Raw genomic sequence first — 20,083 nt, 5'->3', positions numbered from 1 at the left:
TTATTAACTGTTAAAAAAATTTATTAAAATGTCCAGCGGTCCAGAAACGCGGCGGGCCAGGGCCAGGGGGGACACGGAGGGCACCGCGGCCACACACACCTACCCGGACCGATGACACATGGGGAGGGGAAGGGGGCAAGGGGGGTCCATAAACCCACCGGGAGGGGCCCGATCCTGTTGCCCTCCGGGGAAACGTGACTCCTTGTGCGTGGGGCCCAGAGCTGGGGCGGGGAAGAAGGGACTGAGACCCCCGGGGGCGAGGGGAGCCCCTTCCCCTCCACAGGCAGGGGCTGCCTCCACCCCAGGGGTTTCCAGACCACCCGTGGGGAGGAGAGGACCGGCTGCCTGGTTGGCGGGGACGGGGCAGGCCCGAGTCCTGGGGTGAGAGGCGCAGGGCTGGGGCCGCGGGGCGCTGCTCCGGGGTAGGGAGGGGCCCTGCAGGGCTGGGAGCTCCGTGTCCAGCCTGGCCGCCCTGTCAGGCCCGGCCCTGCCCTGGGGAAGGGGGACCGCGGGGGCGGGATTGTTCCCATCACAAACACGTCTCGTCCCGGGAGTGGAGGGGAGGGCGGGGGGGTTGTGCTTCCTCGTCACCAGCCCCTAGAAGCCGCGGCCCTCGTCCAGCCAGGCGGGCGGGTGCGGCCGGCGGTGTTTTCGCCGCTCCTTGCGGGGCTGGTGGCGGCGGTGCGGGCGGTGTGGGTGGCTGCGGTGGCGGCGGTGGTGGCGCCGGGTTCGGTGCGACCTTCTGGCTACCGGCAGCAAGGAGAAGCAGGGGGGTCGTTACTGGGGGACCCCCCCATACCCACCCCGGGGGGTGCACAAAGCCTGTCCCCGGGGCCCGCCCAGCCCCGTGCCCCGCGGCACTAACGTCTTGTGCAGAGGAGCTTGGGCCGGTCCCACTTCCCGTTGCTGTGGCACTTGACGGTGGGGACGTGGCGGGGCATGAAGCCGTCGGCGCACTGGTACCGCACCGTGGCGTGGATGCTGTACTTCTCCTTCCTCCTGCCCACGGGGAAGGCGTTGTCCACCTCGGGCGGCGGCCCGCACAGCACTGCAGGGCACAGGGCGGCTGTCACAGCCCCGCCCGCCTCTGCCCGCCGGCCCCCCACCCGCGGGCGTGCAGCGGTCTGGCTAAGGGACGTGCCCGAGGGCAGGCGGGATGTCTGTGGCACAGCAAATGGAGCCTGTGCCAGGCCTGGCAGCCTGGAGCACGGGAAGCGGGGCCGGGAGCCAGCTGACCCAGCGCTGCCCCCTCGCACGTGGTGCATTAAGGGAGGGGGCTCCTGGAAGCTGAGCTCGTCTGCCCCCCGCAGCCCAGCCTGGCTCCAGCCTGCGCTGCGGGGCAGGACCTGGCCTCCCGTCCGGCCGCGCCCGGGCTCACGCCCACAGCGGGCTGCCTGGCAAGGGGCCCGCGCTGCTGAGAGTTAAGCAGCCATGGGGGAAGGGGGGGGGTCTGGCCTGGCTGCTGCCAGTTTATGAGCCCCCCCCACAACACACACACACACACACACACACACACACCCTCCCCCTTAAAAAAAATAATCAGGCAGCTCCCCCCAAGCCGCAGGTTTCCAGCTTCCTCTCTCGGCCTTGGGGGCTCCCCTCCCCCCAGCTCCTGCCTCTCGGGGGGCAGCAGAGGCGCCTGTCGAGGGAGGAAGGGCTGGAAGGTCCCCACCGGGCCCGGGAGCAGGGCCTGAGCCAAGGGCCAAGCTCCGCGTGCCGGGAACGGGGTGGGAAGTCCGGGGGCGGCAGCCTCCCCTCCTGCCCCGCACGCCTACCCTTTGCCCTTGCTGCCGTGCTGGCCGTGTTGGAGCACGGCTCTGCCACCCTTGGCACGGCTCTGGGCCCAGGGGCTAAGCACTGACTTTGACCCACCCTGGGCCGTAAGCGCTCATCCTGGCCTACCGGGGAAAGCAGCTTGCACTATGCCCATGGCTATATCCATGCCCATATGACTATGGCTACGCCCATGGCTATATCCATGCCCATATGGCCATGCCCATGCCCAGCCCCGGCCCCATTAGGTGCCATGTCCACATCCCAAGACAATATATAGTCCCCCCAGCCCCTTCTTTCCCAGCCAGCAGGTGCCAGGCTGGCTCCGCGGGCAGGTGGAGGGAGCGGGTACCTGTGCCCTTCTTGCAGATGTAGGGCAGGTTGTAGTTGCAGGGCACGTCGTTCCACTTGCCAATCTCGTGCGACACCAGCACCACGCAGTCCTCGCCGCCCGCGAAGAAGTTGTCGGGCTGGTTCTCGCGCCAGTTCTCGTATTGCTGGGGGGCACCGGCAGCTGTCACGGCCCGGCCTCCCGCCCCACTGCCCGCGGGCTCCGTGCAGCATGGCATGGCGCCGCCTCTCCCTAGCACAGGGGGATTCGGCTCCCGCCCCCGGGGCTCACCAGGCCAGTGTTGTCGGTCCACTGGAAATCCCGCTCCACGATGCGGTCGTTGAGCCCAATCCAGGTGTTCTCGTGCCCGAAGCCTGCGGGGAGTCATGCACGAGGGGGTCACCAGGGCGGGCGCTGCCCAAGCCAGGGGCCTCCGGGAGAGGGAGCCGGGCAAGGACCCCTGCTCTGTGCCCGGGCCAGCCCCGGTCGCCCCCCAGCCCCGCGGGGAGCCCGTACTGTTGATGAAGCCGTGCTCCTCCTGCGAGTGGATGCTGGTGAGGTGCCCGGCGCGGCGGCGGCAGTCACGCTCCGCGTCCTCCCAGGAGCGCCGGTGCGCGAAGTAGCGGTAGCAGTGGCCCTGGAACTTGTGCCAGTTGTGGTCGCAGCCCTCCGTGTCTGCGGGGCAGCCCGAGTCAGGAGGGAGCCGGGCCCGGGGCTGGACGGGCAGGGAAGGGAGGGGAGGGGAGCTCGGGGTTGCACCCCACTCCCTCCAGGCCTCGGGCCGGAGTCTCTGTCCCGCACCCCCATACCTTTCTCGCAGAGGCTGCCCCCGTAGCTGGGCAGGCAGAGGCAGACGAAGGAGTTGATCTCGTCGATGCAGGTGCCTCCGTTCTGGCAGGGGCTGGACAGGCAGTCGTCGATGTCTGCCGGGGAGACACGGGGACCAGCCCCCGGACACACGTGAGCCCACCCGCGCGCCCGGCCCCGCAGGGCAGGGGTTGGAGCTCCGCGTGACGGGGTGGGGCGGGGGCACACCGGGCCCGTCTCAGGTCCTGCAGCCCCCCACTCACCGATCTCGCAGTTCTCCCCGGTGAAGCCCGGGTCGCAGGTGCAGCTGGAGACGCTGCCGTTGGACTGGCAGGTGCCGCCGTGCAGGCAGGGGTTGTTCTCGCAGGGGTCGGCGGGGGCTGCGGGGCACAAGCGCAGGGCGGGGTGAGGCAGGGCCGGACCCCGCTTCCCCTCCTCCCGGCAGCCGCAGGGCACTCTCCCGGTCCCACCCGGCGGGTCTCCCGGGACAGGGAGGCAGCATCTCCGGGAGCGACCTCTCCTGACTCCCCGCGGTGGCAAGGGCCTGTGAGATCTGGGCACCGAGCAGCGCTTCCTCCCTCGCCTGGGCCCTGGCACGGGGCAGGGGGAGGGCCACAGAGCCGCAGGCACGACCCCAACCCGGCCTGCCCCAGCTGCGGGCCGCTGACGGCCCCCTGACCCCAGCTCGACGGCAGCCCCAGGCCTCCCTTAGCTCGCTGCGCCGGGCGCCGGCACCTCCGAGCTGCTGCATCCTCTAAATCCCCGCCTCGCCCTTGCCCGGCCCGGCCTGGAGCTGTCGTGACACCGCGGGAGAGGCCGCCCGCCTGTGCCGTCTAGCCCCTGCCCCGGCTCCGACAGCCCCGTGCCTCCCCCGCTGCACCCCCGGCTGCCCCCCAGCAACACCGGGCCTTTCTCTCTCTCTCCCTTCCCCAGCCCCAGCTCCACGAAGCTCCGCGCGGGGGTCTCCGTGCACCGGGTGGCCCCGCGGCGCGGACCGGACACACGGAGCCGGCCCGGAGCGCAGGAAAGACCGCGGCTCTTACTGGCACCCCGCGGTCCATGCACCGGCGCACCGCGGCACATCCCGCCCCTCCGGGGCCCGGCTGGGAGCTGCTGCAGTGCTCAGGGGCCCCGGGGACCAGACAGCCCAGCTGGGCGCGGCGACCAGGGGAACACCGGGCCAGGCTCCAGCCGGGCCTTCCCCCGCGGAGCCCAGCCGGCTCTGACGCCCCGCCGGCTCCCCGGGGCTGGCTGCCGGCCGGGCGCTGCCTCTTTAAGGAGGCACAAAAGCAGGAGCCGGCTGCAACCTCCTCGCGAGTCCCCGCAGAGCCTGCGCTGCCGATTTGAATCGCTAATTCGGAGTTCAAATCCCAGGTCCCGGTAATTTAATTAGCTCGTCTCCTGCACAGCTGGCTCCCGAGCAGCTCGGCGGCTGCAGGTAGGAGCAGGGCCAGAAATAGGCTGCCCGGGGAAGGCAGCGGGGCCGGGCCGGCCCCAAGCGCGCGCGCGCCCGGGAGAGGCCCCGGGGCTGCGGCAGAGCCGGGCTGGCGCAGCGGCGGCACTCACCCAGCACGCTGTCGTTGCCGTCGCCCAGCCAGGCCCCGATCTCCGCCTCCCCGAGGAAGGGCAGCGCCGGGTCCTCGCCGCTGCCGCCGTCCGGGCTCTCGGTCCTGGCCCCGGCCCCGTCCAGCCCAGCCGAGGGCAGCGCAGGGGGCTCCGGGCCGGGAGCCGCCGGCAGCACCCCGGTGGGCGACTCGGGCAGGGGCCCCCGGGGAGCGGCGGTGGCGCCCGGGCCGTGTGCCAGCAGCGGGGCCGCAGCCGCAGGGCCCCGCGCCGTCGGCGGCTGCTCGCTCCGCGCGTCCCCTCGGGCAGGGGCCCCGCTCCGCAGCGCCTCCGCGCCGGAGCTCCCTGGCAGCGCGGGGGTGGCCCCCGCCGGGCCCGCTGCGGGCGGGTGGGTGCGGGCGGGCTCCGGGGTGGCCCCGGCGGCTCCTGCGTCCTGCTCGCTCCCGGTCACCGGCTGCGCGGTCCCCAGTGGCTCGGGGGGGCCTGGATCCCGGCCGGCGGCCCAGGGCGGTACCTCGTCGGGCCGTGTCAGCGCCAGGGCGGCGTCGGGCTGCGGCTCAGCGGGGCGGCTGGCGGCCGGGAGCTGCCCCGGGGCCCAGCGGGCAGTGGTCGGGGATGGGCGATCCTCCTCCTGGGGACCGGGGGTCCTCCCGGGCGGCGCCGCCTGTCCCTCCTCTGCGCTGTCCTCCTGCTCCTGGCCCCAGGGGTCCCCTCCTGCAGCCGCGCTGCCCAGGCCGGGCTCCCCTGCCTCTCCCGGCGGGGCTCCTTCCCTGCCGGCCCCCTCCCAGGGCTCCGGGGCGCCGGAGCTCTCCGCGTTGGCCGGGACCCCCAGGCTCTCGGTGAAGGTCACGGCCTGGAAGCTGAGCTCCGCGGCGCCGCTGCCGTCGCTGCCCCCGGGCGGAGGCGACGCCGAGATCGCTGAGCCGGGGCCGAGGGGGACACGGCCGCCCTCCTCGCTGGACGGCGGCTCCCCGGAGAGCTCCTCCGGCTCCTCCCCCAGCTGCGGGTGATCCCCGCGGGCCCTGGCGCCGGCGGGAGCGTCTGCCGCCCCGGCCAGGGGGGCTCCGGAGGTGGCGGGACCGGGCGGGCGCACAGGCGGCGTCAGGCGAGCCGGGGTGCTGGGCGCTGCTCCCTCCGGGCCAGCCAGCCCCCCACCGTCGGGGCCGGCCGTCGGGGCCGCTTGCTCCACCTCGGGGCTCTCGCTGCCCGGGGCCGGCTGGTCTCTCGGGGCGGGGGGCGACGGGGTGGGCGGGGGGCCGCGGTGCTCCGGTCCCGGCGGCTCTGCAACACACACACGCGCCCTCAGTGCCGCACAGGGGCCGGGGCTGCGGGCTTGCTCGGGGGGCGGACGAGGAAGAGAGCGGGGCTCTCGGGCCCCGCAGGTGCCCGCACGTGCGGCGGCAGCAGGTGCGCGGATTGCTCATGCAAATGCAGTCGCTATGCAAATCACCACGCGCATTAAAAATAGCCCCGCTGCCGGCGCACCGGCTCGGCTCTTCCCTGCCGGGTGCCGGGTGCCCCGGGGCGGGGGTGCTCCCCCCCACCCGGAGCCGGGCTCAGGGCCCTCGGTGCTGGGCATCCGCCGATCCGTCCCGGCAAGGGTTGCCATGGCTACTGTCTCCTCGTCACTCTGGCAACGTCTGGGGGGGGGGGTCGTTAGCAGCCACCTGATGGGGGGAGGATGCGGCCCCCGCAGGCTGCCGGCTCGCGTCGGAGCGGAGCGGAGCCGAGACGAGACGAGACGGGGGCGGCGGCGGGCCCGGCCGCGGGGCTCTGCGGGGGGAAGGGGGCAGGAAGGGCCGGGCAGGGGGGGTCCCGCAGGGGTCGGACGCTGGAGCCTCCCCCCCCCGCGCACCGGCTTCTCCTCCCGCGCCCCGCCGCGCAGGATGGAGCCCCGCGGGCAGCGGGAATCGGGCCCAGCCCTCCCCGTTGTGACTGCTTAATCACACGGTAATTGCTGCCTAGGAGCAGGGAGCTATTGGCAATTAAGTCATGATTATAGGCTGGATCTTGGGAGCCCTCCCCCCCCAAGCCAGAGCACGGGCCCGGTTCTGCGCGGGGCGGGGTGGTCACACGGGGCCCACTGGGATGCAGCCCCCTCCCCGCCGGGACAGGTGTGGGGTTACTCACGGTAGCCGGCCACCCCCTCCACTTCGTTGGAGAAGGGGTAGGCCCCCTCCCCAGCATCAGGCTCCACAGTGATCCCCGGCATGGTCAGCATCTCCACCGCGTTGGCCGCGACGCCTCTTGCCTCCTGCGCCAGGAAGGGGGGCTCCGTGCTGCCCCGCTCCGTGCCTTGGCCCCCTTGCCCGTGCTGCAGCTGGAAGTAGCGGCCATTCAGCCCCGAGTAGATGCTCTTCCTGGTGGGCTGGGGGGTGCTGGGCGCGGGCCGGGGCTCCTCGGAGGCGCCTGGGCCGGCCAGCTCTGGCCCGTCGGCAGCAGAGGTCCCCGGGCGGTGCTGGGCCCCGGCAGAAGGCGTTGTGGGGGAGGCTGATGGGGCGCTGGTGGCAGGCCCCAGCGGGACCTTCATGGCAGGGTGATGGGAAGGGAAGACAGGCAGCTTGACGGCATCACTGGGCTCCTCCAGGCCTGTGAGATCTGCTTGCACGGGCAGCAGCTGGCTGGTGCTGGGCACCCCCTCCCAGGTGCCGGCCGGGGTGCCCTGCAGAGGCCCCTGGTCCACCATGTTCAGCAACTCGTCCTCACCCGGCCCAGCTGCAGGGGAGGCCGTGACGGGAGCCAGCGCCGTGCTGTCCTCTGCCAGCACCCTGGGCCCTGCTGTCCACTCGGGGCCTGTGTCAGGGGGTGCTGGGTGCTCCCCAGCTGGGCTGGCGGGCACGGGCTGCAGCTGCTCATCCTCGGGCAGGGCCGGCCCCACCAGCCTGTGCAGGAGGCCGAAGTGATCCCGGGGCACCTCCCGGGAGTCCCCGGACGTGCTGAGGTCCTCTCGCTCCCGTGGGAACAGCTCGTTGTGGCCCGGGGAGGGCAGCTCCTCCTCGTGCTCCACCAGAAGGTTGTCCATGCCCAGCAGGTCGGGTGCCCTGGGGCTGCTCTGCCCCTCCAAGGCTGCCCTGCTCTCCGGTCTCTCCTGCACTGGCGCATCCTGCTTCTCCAGCCCCGGGGGCGGCTGCTGGTGTGCTGCGGAGACAGGAGCAGGAGCTGAGCCTGAATTGCTCCGGCGTGTGCTGGGGACCAGACTCACATGCTGCCAGGGCCCGGCGTGGTGTCAGGGGAGCTGAGCAGGGAGGTGTCTAAAGGCCGGGGCAGGGAGTCACGCGGCGGGGGGCGTTGCAGAAGCCCCAGTGCCCTGTGAAACTCCCACCTGGAGCCCTGTGAGCTGTTTGGTCCCGAGACCCCCCTGCAAGGGGCCAAGGCAAGGCTAGGGGTGCCCCGGCATGCTGCTGGCCTGGCCACCCTCCAGGGCCGCTGTGTGCATGACCAGCCCCACACCCATGGCCCCAGCACCAGCAGGGCCCTCCTCCAGCTACGGCGCAGCCCCCTGCTCTCCTGGCATTCAGTGCCTCGAGTCACTGCTGGGATTCATGCCCTGGGGCTGGTGCCACACTTGGCTGCCCCCCAGCCCTGGCTCTGGCAGGGACGGGGCACCCTCCCATGCTGACAGCTGCCCTTGCCCTGGCTGGGGCGAGGCTGCAGCAGCCCGAGGGGAGGTCTCCCCCATGCATGTCCCTGCTGGAGGCCAAGGCACCAGCCCTGCACCACGGAGGGTGCGGGGAAGAGGCACGTCCCCCCATCCCTCCTCCCCTGGCTGCTGCGCCCTGACAGGTTTATTCATGGAGCAATCTGGGCCGCTCTCTCCGTGCCCAGCGCCCTCATTTATCTGATTAATTCCCCAATTAAATATTCATCCGAGGCAATTCTGCCGCCCGAGCCCATCGATCCCCACACAGCCCCAGGCGGCAACTCCGCCCGGGGTCTCCCCCTGCTTGAGGGAGGGGGGGCCGGGGGTTTCCAGGATTAAGAGGCAGGAACCAGCTGCCAGGAGGGGTCTGGAGCTCCCAGGGTGGGGCTGAGCATCACTCCTGTGCTCCAGCCACCGTTGTGGCCCCCGACAGAGCTAGCACCACCGGGCAGGGTGCAGAGACCCTCCTCTCTGTCCAGCATTGGTAACACGCTGACCGCCTGGTGCCAGGGGCACCCTCTTCCCCCATTGCCCCTTTGCTTGGGGACCCTCATCCCTCCCCATTACCCCCTAGATCCATCCATGCCTCATGGAGCTGTGTGGAGCTGTCCCCAGGTTGCATCGCAGTGCGGAAAGGCCTGGGACTCTCCCCCCCAGCCCTCGCCACCCCCAGCCCACCCTGGTACCTCTGTAGCAGTAGGCATCGAACTTGGAGGCCGGGTCAGGGAAGCCGGTGCGGTTGGGGAACTGGTACACGGTCCGCACCCCTGGCTCGTCCCCGCCGCACTTCTTGCGTGGGATGCTGATGGGGTAGCGGACGCTGCCATCGGCCAGCCAGCCCGGGTCGCACTGGTCCAGCCCACTCTGCCACGCCAGGTGCAGCTGGCCCGTGGTGGCCAGCACGGCCCCGTGACTCTGGCACTGCTCCCGGGCCCCCTGGGCGGTGAGCCGCCCAGGCGTGGAGACGTAAAACACTTTCCCTGCAGGGGCGAGAGCAGCCCGGTGAGAGTGGGCCAACAGCCAGCGGGGTGCTGCAGGGGCTGGGTGGCCTGACTGCCGTGCAGCTGTTTCTGGGGTGGAACAGCAGTTTAGCAGCGCTTGGTACCAGCCCGTTGTGGGTGAGGTGGTTGGCAGGACCAAAGAAGTGGTTGGCAGGAGCAAAGAGGCGGTTGGCAGGAGCAAACCAGAAACCACGAGCAGGGCTGAGGGTTGGGTGGGAGCTCAGGCTTGGGAACATGTCAGGAACCTGCAGTGCTAGCGAGTGCTCAGAGACTGGCCTCTTCCCCTGGCAAACACCCCATCCAGCACCCACTACCATCCGGCTGGGCGACCACGGCCCCGCCGCTCCTGGAGTTTCCACCCAGACCCCGTGCAGACACGCATGCCTTGGCACCGCAGAGCGGAGCCGGGCCAGGGCCGGGAAGCCAAACCCGCTGCTCAAGGTCAGCAGGAAGGATTCAGGTGCACAACAGCCATAAATCCTGCCCTGCTCCACCGTGAAATCAGCATCCGTCAGGCTGGGGACATGGGAGCCGAGGGACGGGTTTTTAACGTCTTCATTACTTCAGCAACAAGGCGCAGCCAGGTGCATCCCCTAGGGTGGCATGGAGCCACCAGTGCGGCGCCGAGCCGGCAGGATGCCTTCCCGGAGACGGCACTGATGGAGCCACGCACTGAGGTTGAGAGCAGGCTGGGGGGATGGATGTGGAGCAGAGGCAGGGGCTGCTGGAGAGGGGAGGCGGAGGAGGCTGGCAGATGGAGAGCAACCCCTGCAGAGCCAATGACCCAGCCCCCAGCCCCGGGGAGCAGTCGGCAGAGCCAGCCCCCGGCAGAGCTGTGATGGCCCTGCCTTACCTTGGAGCTCCCTGGCATAGCAGTAGACATCGTAAGCTTCATCGGCTTCCCTCTGCCCGTAGCTGCGGACGCCCGGGAGGCTGTTGCGGTCTCCGTAGCAGCCAGGTCTGGAGTGCGTGATGGGGTACCTGTGGGGCAGCAGTGCCAGGGGCGTCTGGACCAGCCCAGAACTGTCCTCCTCTCCTGCGCCTTTGGGAAGCAGCAGCACAGACCCTCCCTCCCCCAGCACAGCGCCGGGGGGCTCTGGAGCATGGGCACACAGGCCGGGGGCTCCCCAGTGCTCAGGGCGCAGCAGGACCAGGCACCGCGGAGCTTGGGCAGCAGCTCCCGAGCGCAGCCATGCAGAAACCCAGCTGCCCCACCGCAGCCCCGGTCCCGGCAGGGCGGGGAGCAAGCAAGGCCCCATACCTGACGCTCTGGTCTGACAGCCAGCCGGCATCGCAGTTGTCGTAGCCGTCCTCGAAGGCTGCCTGCAGGTGTGCGGGCGAGGCAATGAGGGCCGAGCTGTCCCGGCAGGCACGCCGCGCCTCCGCAAAGGTCAGTGCGTAGCGGTTGCTGGCGGCCCGGTAGTGGAACACGACACCTGGGCGGGGGGCAGCAGTGTGGGCACGCGGAGCTGGGGAGGCAGCTGTGGGGCCCTGGCAGCCTGGGCATGGGCCTTTGCAGAGTGCCTCCATGGCAAGGCGGGTGCCAGGGGCTGCACAGGTCGCACCAGGCACCAAGGTCTCTGCTTCACCAGCAACGTGATTGTGCCAGCGTGCCCCAGACCCCTTCCATCACCGAAACCCAGGGGCACAGGGGCGAAGGAGCTCACCTGTCACCTCCAGGGGCAGCAGGTCCTGCTCGTCGTCGATCCCGGCCACCACCTCGCAGCGGTACAGCCCCGCGTCGCTGGCACGGGCGGCACCCAGCACCAGGGTGGCGTTGTAGCGGTCGCGGGGGTACCCGGGCAGGGACACCCGGCCCTCGTAGGCCTTGGCCACCTTCACGGCGTTATCCTTGGCCACCAGGATGGGCTCGTCCTGCCGCTGGCCGGACGCCGACTGCACCTTGCTCCACTTGATGCGCGGCGGGTCCGGCGGGTCGTTGGGCCCCCGCATGGCCGAGGCGTGGAGCAGGAAGAGGCAGGGCAGGGCCACGGGCTCAGCCAGCCCCACCCGCACCGCCTGGTGCTGCACCTTGTGGATCCGGATGGCCTGCCCATTGTCCTGGGAGCCTGGAGGGCGAGAGGGCGGTGAGCCGGGCCCGGGGCTGGTCGGGATCAGAACCGAGCCCAACCCAGCTCCGAGCTGCGGTGGGAGCAGCCTGTGGCTTGGCAGCGCGGGGCTGGCAGCTGGCCCTGCACAGCTGGGCTGAGTGGGCCGGGCTGTGCCTCATGGCAGGAGTGTGGGCTGCAGCAGGCAGCCAGGTAGAAACAGGGCTGGGGGAGCAGAGCAGGGCAGGGCTCCCCTCTCCATGGGGCTCACGGAAGGAAAGCTGAGACCCCCACCCCCAGCCCAGGAGCCAGCAGAGCCCCAGGGGAGCGGGGGGCAGAGGCCGCTGCGGGGGGTGTGAGCAGCACTGGGCCCTGCAAGGAACGGGAGGGTTGGTTGCCTGCTCCCTGGCTGGCCCCAGTCCCCGGAGCGACCCGAGCCAGGCCGTGTGGCCGCTGCCCCTACCCGGGCCCTGGTCTGGGGCTCGGCCGCTTCTCCTACCCGCCCGCTCAGGCCGGGCTGCAGACCTCCTTGCGGGAAGCGTGGAGCAGAGGCAGGCGCTGCCCCCCGCACGCCCCGCTCCCCCCGGCCGCAGCCAAGAGCCCTTCCTCCGGCTCCTCCCGGCTGCGGCCGAGCCTGCGAGCCGGGCAGGGGCCGGACTTACCCAGCACGGAGAGCGGCAGGAGGGAGAGGCTGAGCAGGAGCCAGCGGCCGGCACCCCCCATCACGCCGCCCATCCCGGACCTGCAAAGAGAGCGGGGCCGTGAGGAGCCCGCCCCGCCCCGCTCCCCCGCGCGTCCTGCAGCGGGTCCCTGCCCAGCGGGGCCGCGATGCGGGCGGGGGGCGGCTCCGTCCACGCCGGGCCGGGCCGGGCCGGGCCGGGCGGGGGGCGGGGGCCCTGTCCCTGGTGCTGAAGCAGGGGCCAGGCCCGCGCCCGGGGTGGGGGAGAGGGGAGCAGCGACCCCAGCCCCGCCCCGGGCTGCGGCACCAGCGGCCGCGCACCCCGCACACAAAGGACGGAGGCGGCGGGGCTGCCCCGCGCGCTCCCGGCCCCGGCCCCGGCCCCGGCCCCGGGCCCCCGAGATGCCGCGGCCCCTCCCCGGGCGGCAGTGCGAAGCGCGGCGCCCACTCAGCTCTGGCGCCTTCTCCCTGACATCAGCGTTTCTGCGGGTTTCGCTCGAGCGGCAGGGAAGGAGGTGCGGGAGGGGCGGGGGGCTCGGGCAGCCGCCGCAGGGTGGATCCGGCCCGGCCCCGAGGCAGGCGGCTCCGGGCGCCGGGGCACGGACTGTGCAGGAGCCCCGAGGGCGGAGGCCGGGGGCATCCCTGGGCCCTGATCGCTGGCTGGGGGGCTGCCCCGTCGGAGTCGCGACCAGGCCCTTCTGCAGCCCCCGAGGGTGGTCCCCCTCCCCAACGCCTCTTGCAAGCTGGCATTGCCGCCCCCTTCCCTTGGCATTGTTGTGCTTCGGCTTTGTCTAATGCTGAAGCATCAGTCCTTACCCCCCCCCCCCGCCCCAGGCAGACGGCTCCGGGGCGCAGGGAGCCCCCGGGTGCAACGCGACGGGGACGGAGGAGGCAGGACCCCTCTCCGGGCCCGGCGCTGCCCGAGGCAGGCGGCGGGAGGTGAAGCCAAGCCCCGCAGCACACGCACACGCCCGGCGGGGACCTGCCGGGGAAGCCGGGGCAGCGCCAAGACAGCAGCCGCCGGGGAAAGTGGCTCCAAGGTCAGCGGAAAATGTCATCGCAGCTGCTGTCCCCCTCGGCGGCTTGGGCACACACACACTGGTGCACACTCACGCACTGGTACACACTGGTACACACACACACCCATCTTGCCAGGCCTCGGGAAGATTCATTCCTTCCCCGGTCCCTGTCTGCTCTCCCCTGTCTTCTGCCTGGCTCCTTCGGGCAGCGCAGCCTGGGAAGCCGGGTTTTGGGGCCGGTTCAGAGCGGGAGGAGCTTGGCCTCCCTAGTCTGCTCCTGTGCCAAGGCCGGGGGGAGAGGGAGGAGGGGAGCGGGTGGATCCGGGGGAACCACTCAGGACTCTGGCTCCCCCCGACACCAGTGCTCAGAGCAGAGCCCCCTCCTTGCTGGTCCACCCCTGACCCCTGGCTGTCATGCAGGACAAACTGGCGGGTCCCTGGGGGCCACAGGATGCCTTCCCCCACCCGGGGCAAGGCAGGGGCAGTGGAGGAGAGACGGGATGGCAGCCAGGCCTCTGCCTGGAGGCTGAGCAAAGCAGTCCCCAGCCGCACATCCTGCACCCCTCAGCAGCCAGGACGACAAGCTTCCTCTCTTCTTAATGTCTTTTTAAGTGAGAATGGGACAGAGATTGCACCCCCTCCCCTGCCAGATCTTTCTCCAGCCCCATCATGCTCAGGGCACCTGGCTCTGAGCCACACAATGAGAATATCAATAGATGCCTATCAGCCCTCCAGCCAAGAGCCAGCATCGCATTTCCTCCCAGTGCTGACAGCTCATTCATTATTGAGGTCCTTCTCGCTACCCCATCCTGCAGCCAGGAGCCCCCTTTCAGGATCGCGCTCCCAGGGCCATTTCCACAACAGCCCTTGGGTTGGAAACACCCACACAGTGGAGCCCTCACAGCTCTGCAAAGAGGGTCTCCAAAACCAGATGAAGACCAGACTAGGAAGCTCATGCAGGAGCAAAAGGGAGAGGAGGAGCTGGAGAAGAGTGCAAAGCTTTAGGCAGCAGAGAACAGGATCTAGGCATGGGTCTAGCCTAGGGCGATCTAGAACCCAGGTGGCCAGGGAAATAAAGGGTTCTAGATATAGCTCTGCCAAGTGGTGGAGTGGGCCAGGACCCGGCTGGCTGGCTGGGGAAGAGCTCTGGATTAGGCACATAGGACAGGGCAACATTGACATTGGGTGGGTGAGGAGAGGGGGGTCTAGGTTTGGCCATGGCAGGATGTAGGCTGACCTAGAACCCACCTGGCAGGTGCAGAATGGATCCCAGGCCTGCCTGTGGCAAGGGGAGGGCTACAGAGGGCTCAGGAGGCTGCTGGGGGCAGGGGGACTAAAGGTGCTGAGCCAGGCTTGCAGCATGGAGCAGGCCTCGAGGAGCCATGCTGTCCCTGCTGGCCTCTCCTCTTGCTTAACCTGGGCCTCAGGACTCTGGGGGTGCCCACACAGCACCTCTCAGCTCAAGGCCCATGGGTGAGGGGTGCTAGGGGCCAAGGCCCTCAGACTCCAGCCTGTTTTGCTTCCCTCCGAGCTGAAATGCAAGGGGAGCAGTGGGGGCCAAGAGATGTCACCTTTGCTCCTCCTCCCCTGTGCCCCTGGGTCTCCCCAGGAGGTCCTGGAGTGCCGGCTCTCACATGTGTGCTCCCCAGCTCGGCCCGAACTTCACGCTGCACCTTCAAGGGAGCAGCCCCTTTGCTCGTGGCCTCTTCCCTCCTCCTAGCAGCTCGAGGTCGCAAGGCAGGGGGCATGCTGCTGCTGGCAGGGGCAACTCCCTCACGGGGGTGCAGGAGCTGCTGTGGCCCAGGGGGCAGGTCCAGTCCCTGCCGGTTCCTACTTTTATCCCCCTGGGGAAGCTCTGTGGCTGTGGGGGGAGCAGTCCCGGCTGCCTTTCGTGGGGCAGTAGGGGCCACGTGGGTATCTTGCCAGACTCACAGCAGTTTGGACAGCTACTGTATGTGTGCTCGGGCAGGGGACAGCTTGCTCCCTGAGCTGGCTATGGGGCAGTCACATGCTGTCCCCCCACGGGCCCTGTGCTGCAGACACCCTGGGGGTAGCTGGAAGGGGTCCATAGGCAGGGGCATGCCCTGGGGTCAGCCCGTTCACCCAGACACACAGGAGAAGCAGACAGGTCACTGCAGGCGCCTTCCCCTTTGCCACCGCAGTCCCCCAGTGAATAATAATTCAGCCTGGCAGCGACCATCGATGGAGCTAGGATCAAGAGCCTGCCTCATTATTCAAAGCCAGCCGGGTGCACCAGCTAAAAGGAGCGCAGGAGAAGTGAGGCCCAAAGCAGGCTTTTAGTGCCCCTTCCTCTGCAGGGGAGCGAGATCCCCAGCAGGGCAGGACCTGGGAAAGCCCAGCGCCGGAGCCCAGTGCCAGAGACGTGAGGGCCTGGAGTCGTAGACAATATTTCACTCCTCCTGCCGCTCCTGGCAATTAGGCAGACATTCGTAGGCTGGTGTTTGGCACCCGCCGCATAAATACATGCCATTATTGTCACTATTTGGGGAAGGCAGCACCGTGCTGCTCAACACACCCCCTTGCTGGGCAGCCCCTGCCCAGAGCTGGCCCTGCCGCCGCAGCCCTGCAGGCCCACGGACCCTGGGGTAAAGCACCAAAGTCTATCGACCGATCCCACAAAGCCACCCCGCGTGGCCCCCCGAACACTTCCATATCTGTCGCTGGCTGCCACCTCATGCATAATTCATCCCTCTCATGCATATGCAAAGCTGGGGTTGGTGATTAGCTGCCAATGCAATATAGCTTAATTCCTCGTGGGCGATGGGAGGTTGCCATGCTCCTGGGAGGTTTCCTGATTTTTCACCTTTCCCACCCTCCCTGACTTCTGCTGTGACCCCAAGCTGGCCCGGCCTGGGCAGGAGGCCGGATCCTAGGTGGGCTCAGCCCCAGCAATGGAGCTGGGGGCCTGGCACGTTCCTGTCCCCAGGGAGAAGCGCCATGCTTTCCGCACCAGGCCAGAAGCCTGGAGTGTTTCCAGCCCCCATGACAGCACGAGGGGGCAGCACCAGCTGGGGAGGCCTGGCTTGACCCCATCCTGACCGGCAGAGCCCCCTGCCCCTCCACTGCCCAGCATCTCTATCGGAGCTGGGGACCAGGACTAGGCTGGAGGGGGTATTTCAGCTTCCCAAGGTCTGGCAGGGGGACACATCTCCCCTGGCTGTAGGAACCAGTCACTGGAGGGCTGAATGATGTCCCCAGGGAGGCAGATGTCACCCAGAGATGGGGGGAGTTGGGCTCCTGCTGCAGGCTGGCGCGTGTGACCAGGGAGCCCGGCTCCAGCCGCTGGAGGCTGCAATGGAGCATCCAGGCACTGACTTCATGGGGTGGAAGTGCAGGGTCCCATTTAGGCAGCTCAGCCTAGAGGGTCCCACAGTGTGAACTGGAGCACGGGGTGAGAAGGAGCTGGACAGCTTTTCACAGCCAAGCAGCTCTGGCCCTGCTGGCCCCTCATTCCCCTTGGCTCAGGAGCTGACGGGGAGCCGCTGTGCACAGAAGGGTCAGTGCCGTGGCTGGGAAGGCAGTACAGCTCCTGCCCGGGGACACTGCCCCCTCCTAACCTGCCCCTGCCCCACGGGGTGACCTTGACCCAGCCCCTGCCTTGGCTGTTTGGGCCAGGCAAGCGGTGGTGCTGGGTCCACAGTGCCCAGCGCAGGTCAATGCGGGCAGCCGGGACAGGCCGCTAAGGCAGGGAGAGACAAGGTGACCCGTCCTCCTGCCGTGGTCTGGGCTGTCACCACTGCAGACGGGGCACTCTCCGACGGAGATGGATGACCTGAGGGGTGCACAGGGAAAGCAGGACCTGAGGGGAGCACAGGCCTGCAGGGAGCCAGACCAGCAGAGTCCCCAGGGTCTAGCCAGGATGGGCCCCAGTGAGGTAGGGGCCACGACAGCCCCCACAGCGCTTGAAGCCGGGATGGAGAAGGGGTCCTCGGAGCAGCTGGAAAGAAGGGGGCTGAGCCCAAGGCCGGGAACTCCGGGAACCCTGGGGCCTGGGCAGCAGAGAGCTGGAAGGGAAGGGAAGGGAAGGGGCGCGAATCCCAGGCCAGTAGGGACAAGCTGGGAGCTGCCCTCTGCCCGCTGGCCCTGGGGGTGGCAGGCTGTGCCCGCTGCCGGGCAGACGTGGGGGCCGGGGGAGGCTCGTGCTCGCCCACGGCCCAGCTCCGCCGGACCCGCCTCGACTGCTCACACGAAGCTTCCCCCGCGCCAGCCGCCGGCGGGATCCGCGCCCAGCAGCCGCGTCGTGCGGCACCACCGCCCCCGGCTCCCGGCTCCCGGCCGCCGCCCTCCCGCCTGTGCCCGCAACAAAAGACTGGTGCGGGCCGCCCGGCCCGGCCCGGCCCGCGGCGCGATGCTGCGCACAGGGCGCCCCACGACAGCCCGGCACACGCCTATGCACACACACACACACACGCACGCACACAGGTGCACGCACACGCGCCTCCGGGCCCCTGGGAGCTCCCTCCGCCGCCGGCGCCCGGGGGGGCGGACACGGGCCCCTGCCCCGCGCACTCCGGGCCCCGCGCAGCCTCGGGGCGGGCTTGGCGGAGCGGGAACAAAGCCGGGGCCGCTCCCTCGAGGCCCGCCGCCGGCTCCTGGGGGACCCCGGCCCCCGCCTCCCTCCCTCCCGCCCCGGCGGGCGCGACCCCCGGCGCCAGCCCCGCCCCGCCCCGCCCGGGGCCCGAGCCCCCCGGGGCGGACAAAGGCGGGCGCGGGGCGCGGGGCGCGGCACCTACCTGCCCGCCTCAGCGTCCGGAGCGGGGCATCGCGGCCGAGCAGCAGCCGTCAGCGCCGGCCGGGCAGCGCCGGCATCTCGGCTTTAAAGGGGCCGGACGGGAGGGTCGGGGCTAGCCGCGCCGGGGGGGCGAGCAGCGGGGCGCGGGGGGGCCGCGCCAATCCCGGCGCATCCCCGGCGGCGGTGGGAACAAAAGGGGCACGAAGCCGAGCCCGGCCCCGCTTCAGCGCGGCCCCCGGCGCCGCCCGGCCCCCCCCGCAGCCATCGGCCGCCCCCGCAGCCTCGCGGGCGGGCACCGACCCCGCACCTGCCCGCAGCCGGAGCCGGAGCCGCGGATGCTCCCGCCCGGCGCAGCCACCGCGCTCTGCCGGGGGAGGGGGCCGCGCGCGCATGCGTCCTGCTCCGCTCCCCGCACCCCCCCGCACCCAGCGGGGCCCGGGCGGCCGGGGGCGGGGGTCGGAGTCCCCCCTGCGCAGCCCCCCCGGCCGCTGCAGCCGCCCCTTGCAGGGCAGGCGCCTCCGCCTCCGTGGCCGTCCTGGGGAAGCAGCGGAGACCTGCAGGCGGGTCGCCAGGAGCAGTCCCCGCTTCCCTCGGTGCCCGGGTCGGGCTGGGCCTGAGCCAGGTTCTTGCTGCCCCTTCACATGTACTGTCTGCACCCAGCAGGGTGCTGAGGCCTCCCCACAGCCAGGCTTCATCTCTAGGGGGGAGGCAAGGGCCAAGGCCAGTTCAGGACAGGGCAGCTGACAGCCAGGCAGATGGAGTGACTTGCCCAGGGTCACAGGGGAGACAGTGGCAGAGGCCAGACCGGCCACGGCTGGGCTTGGAGGGCTGCAGACCCAGACAGGTGATGCCAGAGTGTGGGAGGCCAAGCAGGGAAAGCACTGGCAGGGCTGCAATGGGAGACATAAAACAAGACCAGGTGGGAAGGGAGACGGGGCCCAGCCCCAGCCCTAGCTCCTGGCACGGCCCCTGCCTCGCCCTGGCCTGGGCACCCTGCAGCACAGACCTGCATCCAGCTCCTCTGAGCACCCCGGGGCCGATGAGCCCAGGGCAGCGAGAGCCAGGCCCGGGGCTCCCTTCCCTGCCTGTGGGACGCAGTCACTTGGCCTGTCCCTGCCTGGTGGGGCAGGGTTGTCCACTGAAGGTTAGTCCCCGCCGGGCCCTGAGCTGCTTTGCAGGAGGCGTGTGTGAAAGGAGCCTTTGGAGGACAGACCCGGGGCGCCTCGTGGGAAGATCCTGCGGAGATCAATGGGGTGGTTAACCCCAGGGGCCAGCCCCAGGGGAACAGAGCCCTGCAGAGACAGCCCCGCAGCCCTATGGATGTGAATAGAGAATGGGGCCTTTCTGCGGCCGCTTGGCACCATCCTATACATCCCGCGCGGGCAGAGCCTTTCCCATTCACGCCTATAGGACGGGCCGCGGAAACCCGGGGAAAGGCCTCATTTCCTATTCCACTGTATAGGACGGCTCCATAGGACTTCCTGCCCTTTGTGAGCGGCTGTCACGGGGCGGATGTGACTGAAGCACAGAGCTGCCTCTGTTCCCCTCCATCCCCCCGGCGCAGCTGGAAGGGGATGCTCCCCATAGGTGCCCAGGCATGGGGGCGAGCGACATGGAGGTCAGTGCAGGGTGCTAGGTGAGACCAGGTGTCTTGACGCCCCATCCTCCTGCACCAGCCACCCACCTGCCAGCCCTGCCAGAGCTGGGAAGAGAGCCCAGGAGTCCTCGGTCTCAGCCCTTGCTCCCCTGCTCATCACTACACCCCCCACCCCCGCCCCCAGGGCTGCAGACAGAGCTCCAGACCCCACCACACCCCTTGCCCCCGCTACTAGATTGCACTGGCCTGGAGGGAACTGGGGAGTCCTGGCCCTTAGGCCCTGGCTGTAAACCAACCCACTCATGAGGCAGAAGCAGGGAGGATGGCTGATACCCAGCTACCCATTCCCCCATGGCTCCAGGATTCATCAGGGATCCTGGATGCGAAACAAGGGAGCTAATGCCCTTGGAGCACAGGGCATCCTCCCCAGCAGGAGCCAGGCCCCCCGGGACCTTTGGGCTGGCAGCTTTCCTGGTGGAGCCAGGATGGTCTCCCAGCAGCTGCTCCTTGCAGGGCCCCGGGGAGCACACCCTGCCTCGGAGCTGTCACATCCCAGGGGGTGGCATGGACCCTGGTGGTCCCCTAGCACCCATGCCAGGGTCATTCCTCCTCTTCTCTCAAGCCTTCAGTTGGACACTTATGAAATCTCTTGAAAGAATAAAAGAGAATGGAGCTGCAAGGAGGGGTGGGGGCTGGCAGAGGCTGGGCCAGCCCCTACATGACTGGGGGGCAGCTGGGGACATGCCAGTCTTTACCTGCCCAGAGCGGAGCCCTGCCCAGCCTGGAGCCAGAGCCCAGCTCCTGCCTCTGACATTTCAAGGGCTTTGGGGAAATGGAAATCGCCTCTGCATTGACAGCGGTGCTTTATCTTG

The 20,083-nt window shown here is 69.9% G+C and overlaps 1 protein-coding gene across 3 annotated transcripts; it reads right to left on the bottom strand.

Moving 5' to 3' along the window:
• NCAN (neurocan) lies at window positions 1-17,943 on the bottom strand. 3 transcript variants are annotated; one of them, XM_059719463.1, is made up of 15 exons: window positions 17,616-17,943; window positions 11,826-11,905; window positions 10,783-11,184; window positions 10,377-10,551; window positions 9,969-10,096; window positions 8,801-9,094; window positions 6,605-7,612; window positions 4,478-5,755; window positions 3,175-3,291; window positions 2,914-3,027; window positions 2,621-2,779; window positions 2,396-2,478; window positions 2,126-2,270; window positions 866-1,048; window positions 1-742 (listed from the first exon to the last, which is right to left on the bottom strand). In XM_059719463.1, the coding sequence occupies exons 2-15, from the start codon at window positions 11,896-11,898 to the stop codon at window positions 588-590; spliced, it is 4,314 nt and encodes a 1,437-aa protein (XP_059575446.1). In that variant the 5' UTR covers window positions 11,899-11,905; window positions 17,616-17,943; the 3' UTR covers window positions 1-587. The 3 variants fall into 3 exon arrangements, with proteins under 3 accessions (XP_059575446.1, XP_059575444.1, XP_059575445.1); XM_059719461.1 differs by lacking the exon at window positions 17,616-17,943 and adding an exon at window positions 12,986-13,154; XM_059719462.1 differs by lacking the exon at window positions 17,616-17,943 and adding an exon at window positions 12,986-13,152 and having other exon boundaries at window positions 1-746.
• Between the last annotated feature and the right edge of the window lie 2,140 nt (window positions 17,944-20,083).

This window comes from Alligator mississippiensis, chromosome 16 (assembly GCF_030867095.1).
Source record: "Alligator mississippiensis isolate rAllMis1 chromosome 16, rAllMis1, whole genome shotgun sequence".
Taxonomy (NCBI): Eukaryota; Metazoa; Chordata; order Crocodylia; family Alligatoridae; genus Alligator; species Alligator mississippiensis.
Note: the sequence above shows the minus strand (reverse complement) of the source record. Positions and strands in the feature narration are given on the sequence as shown.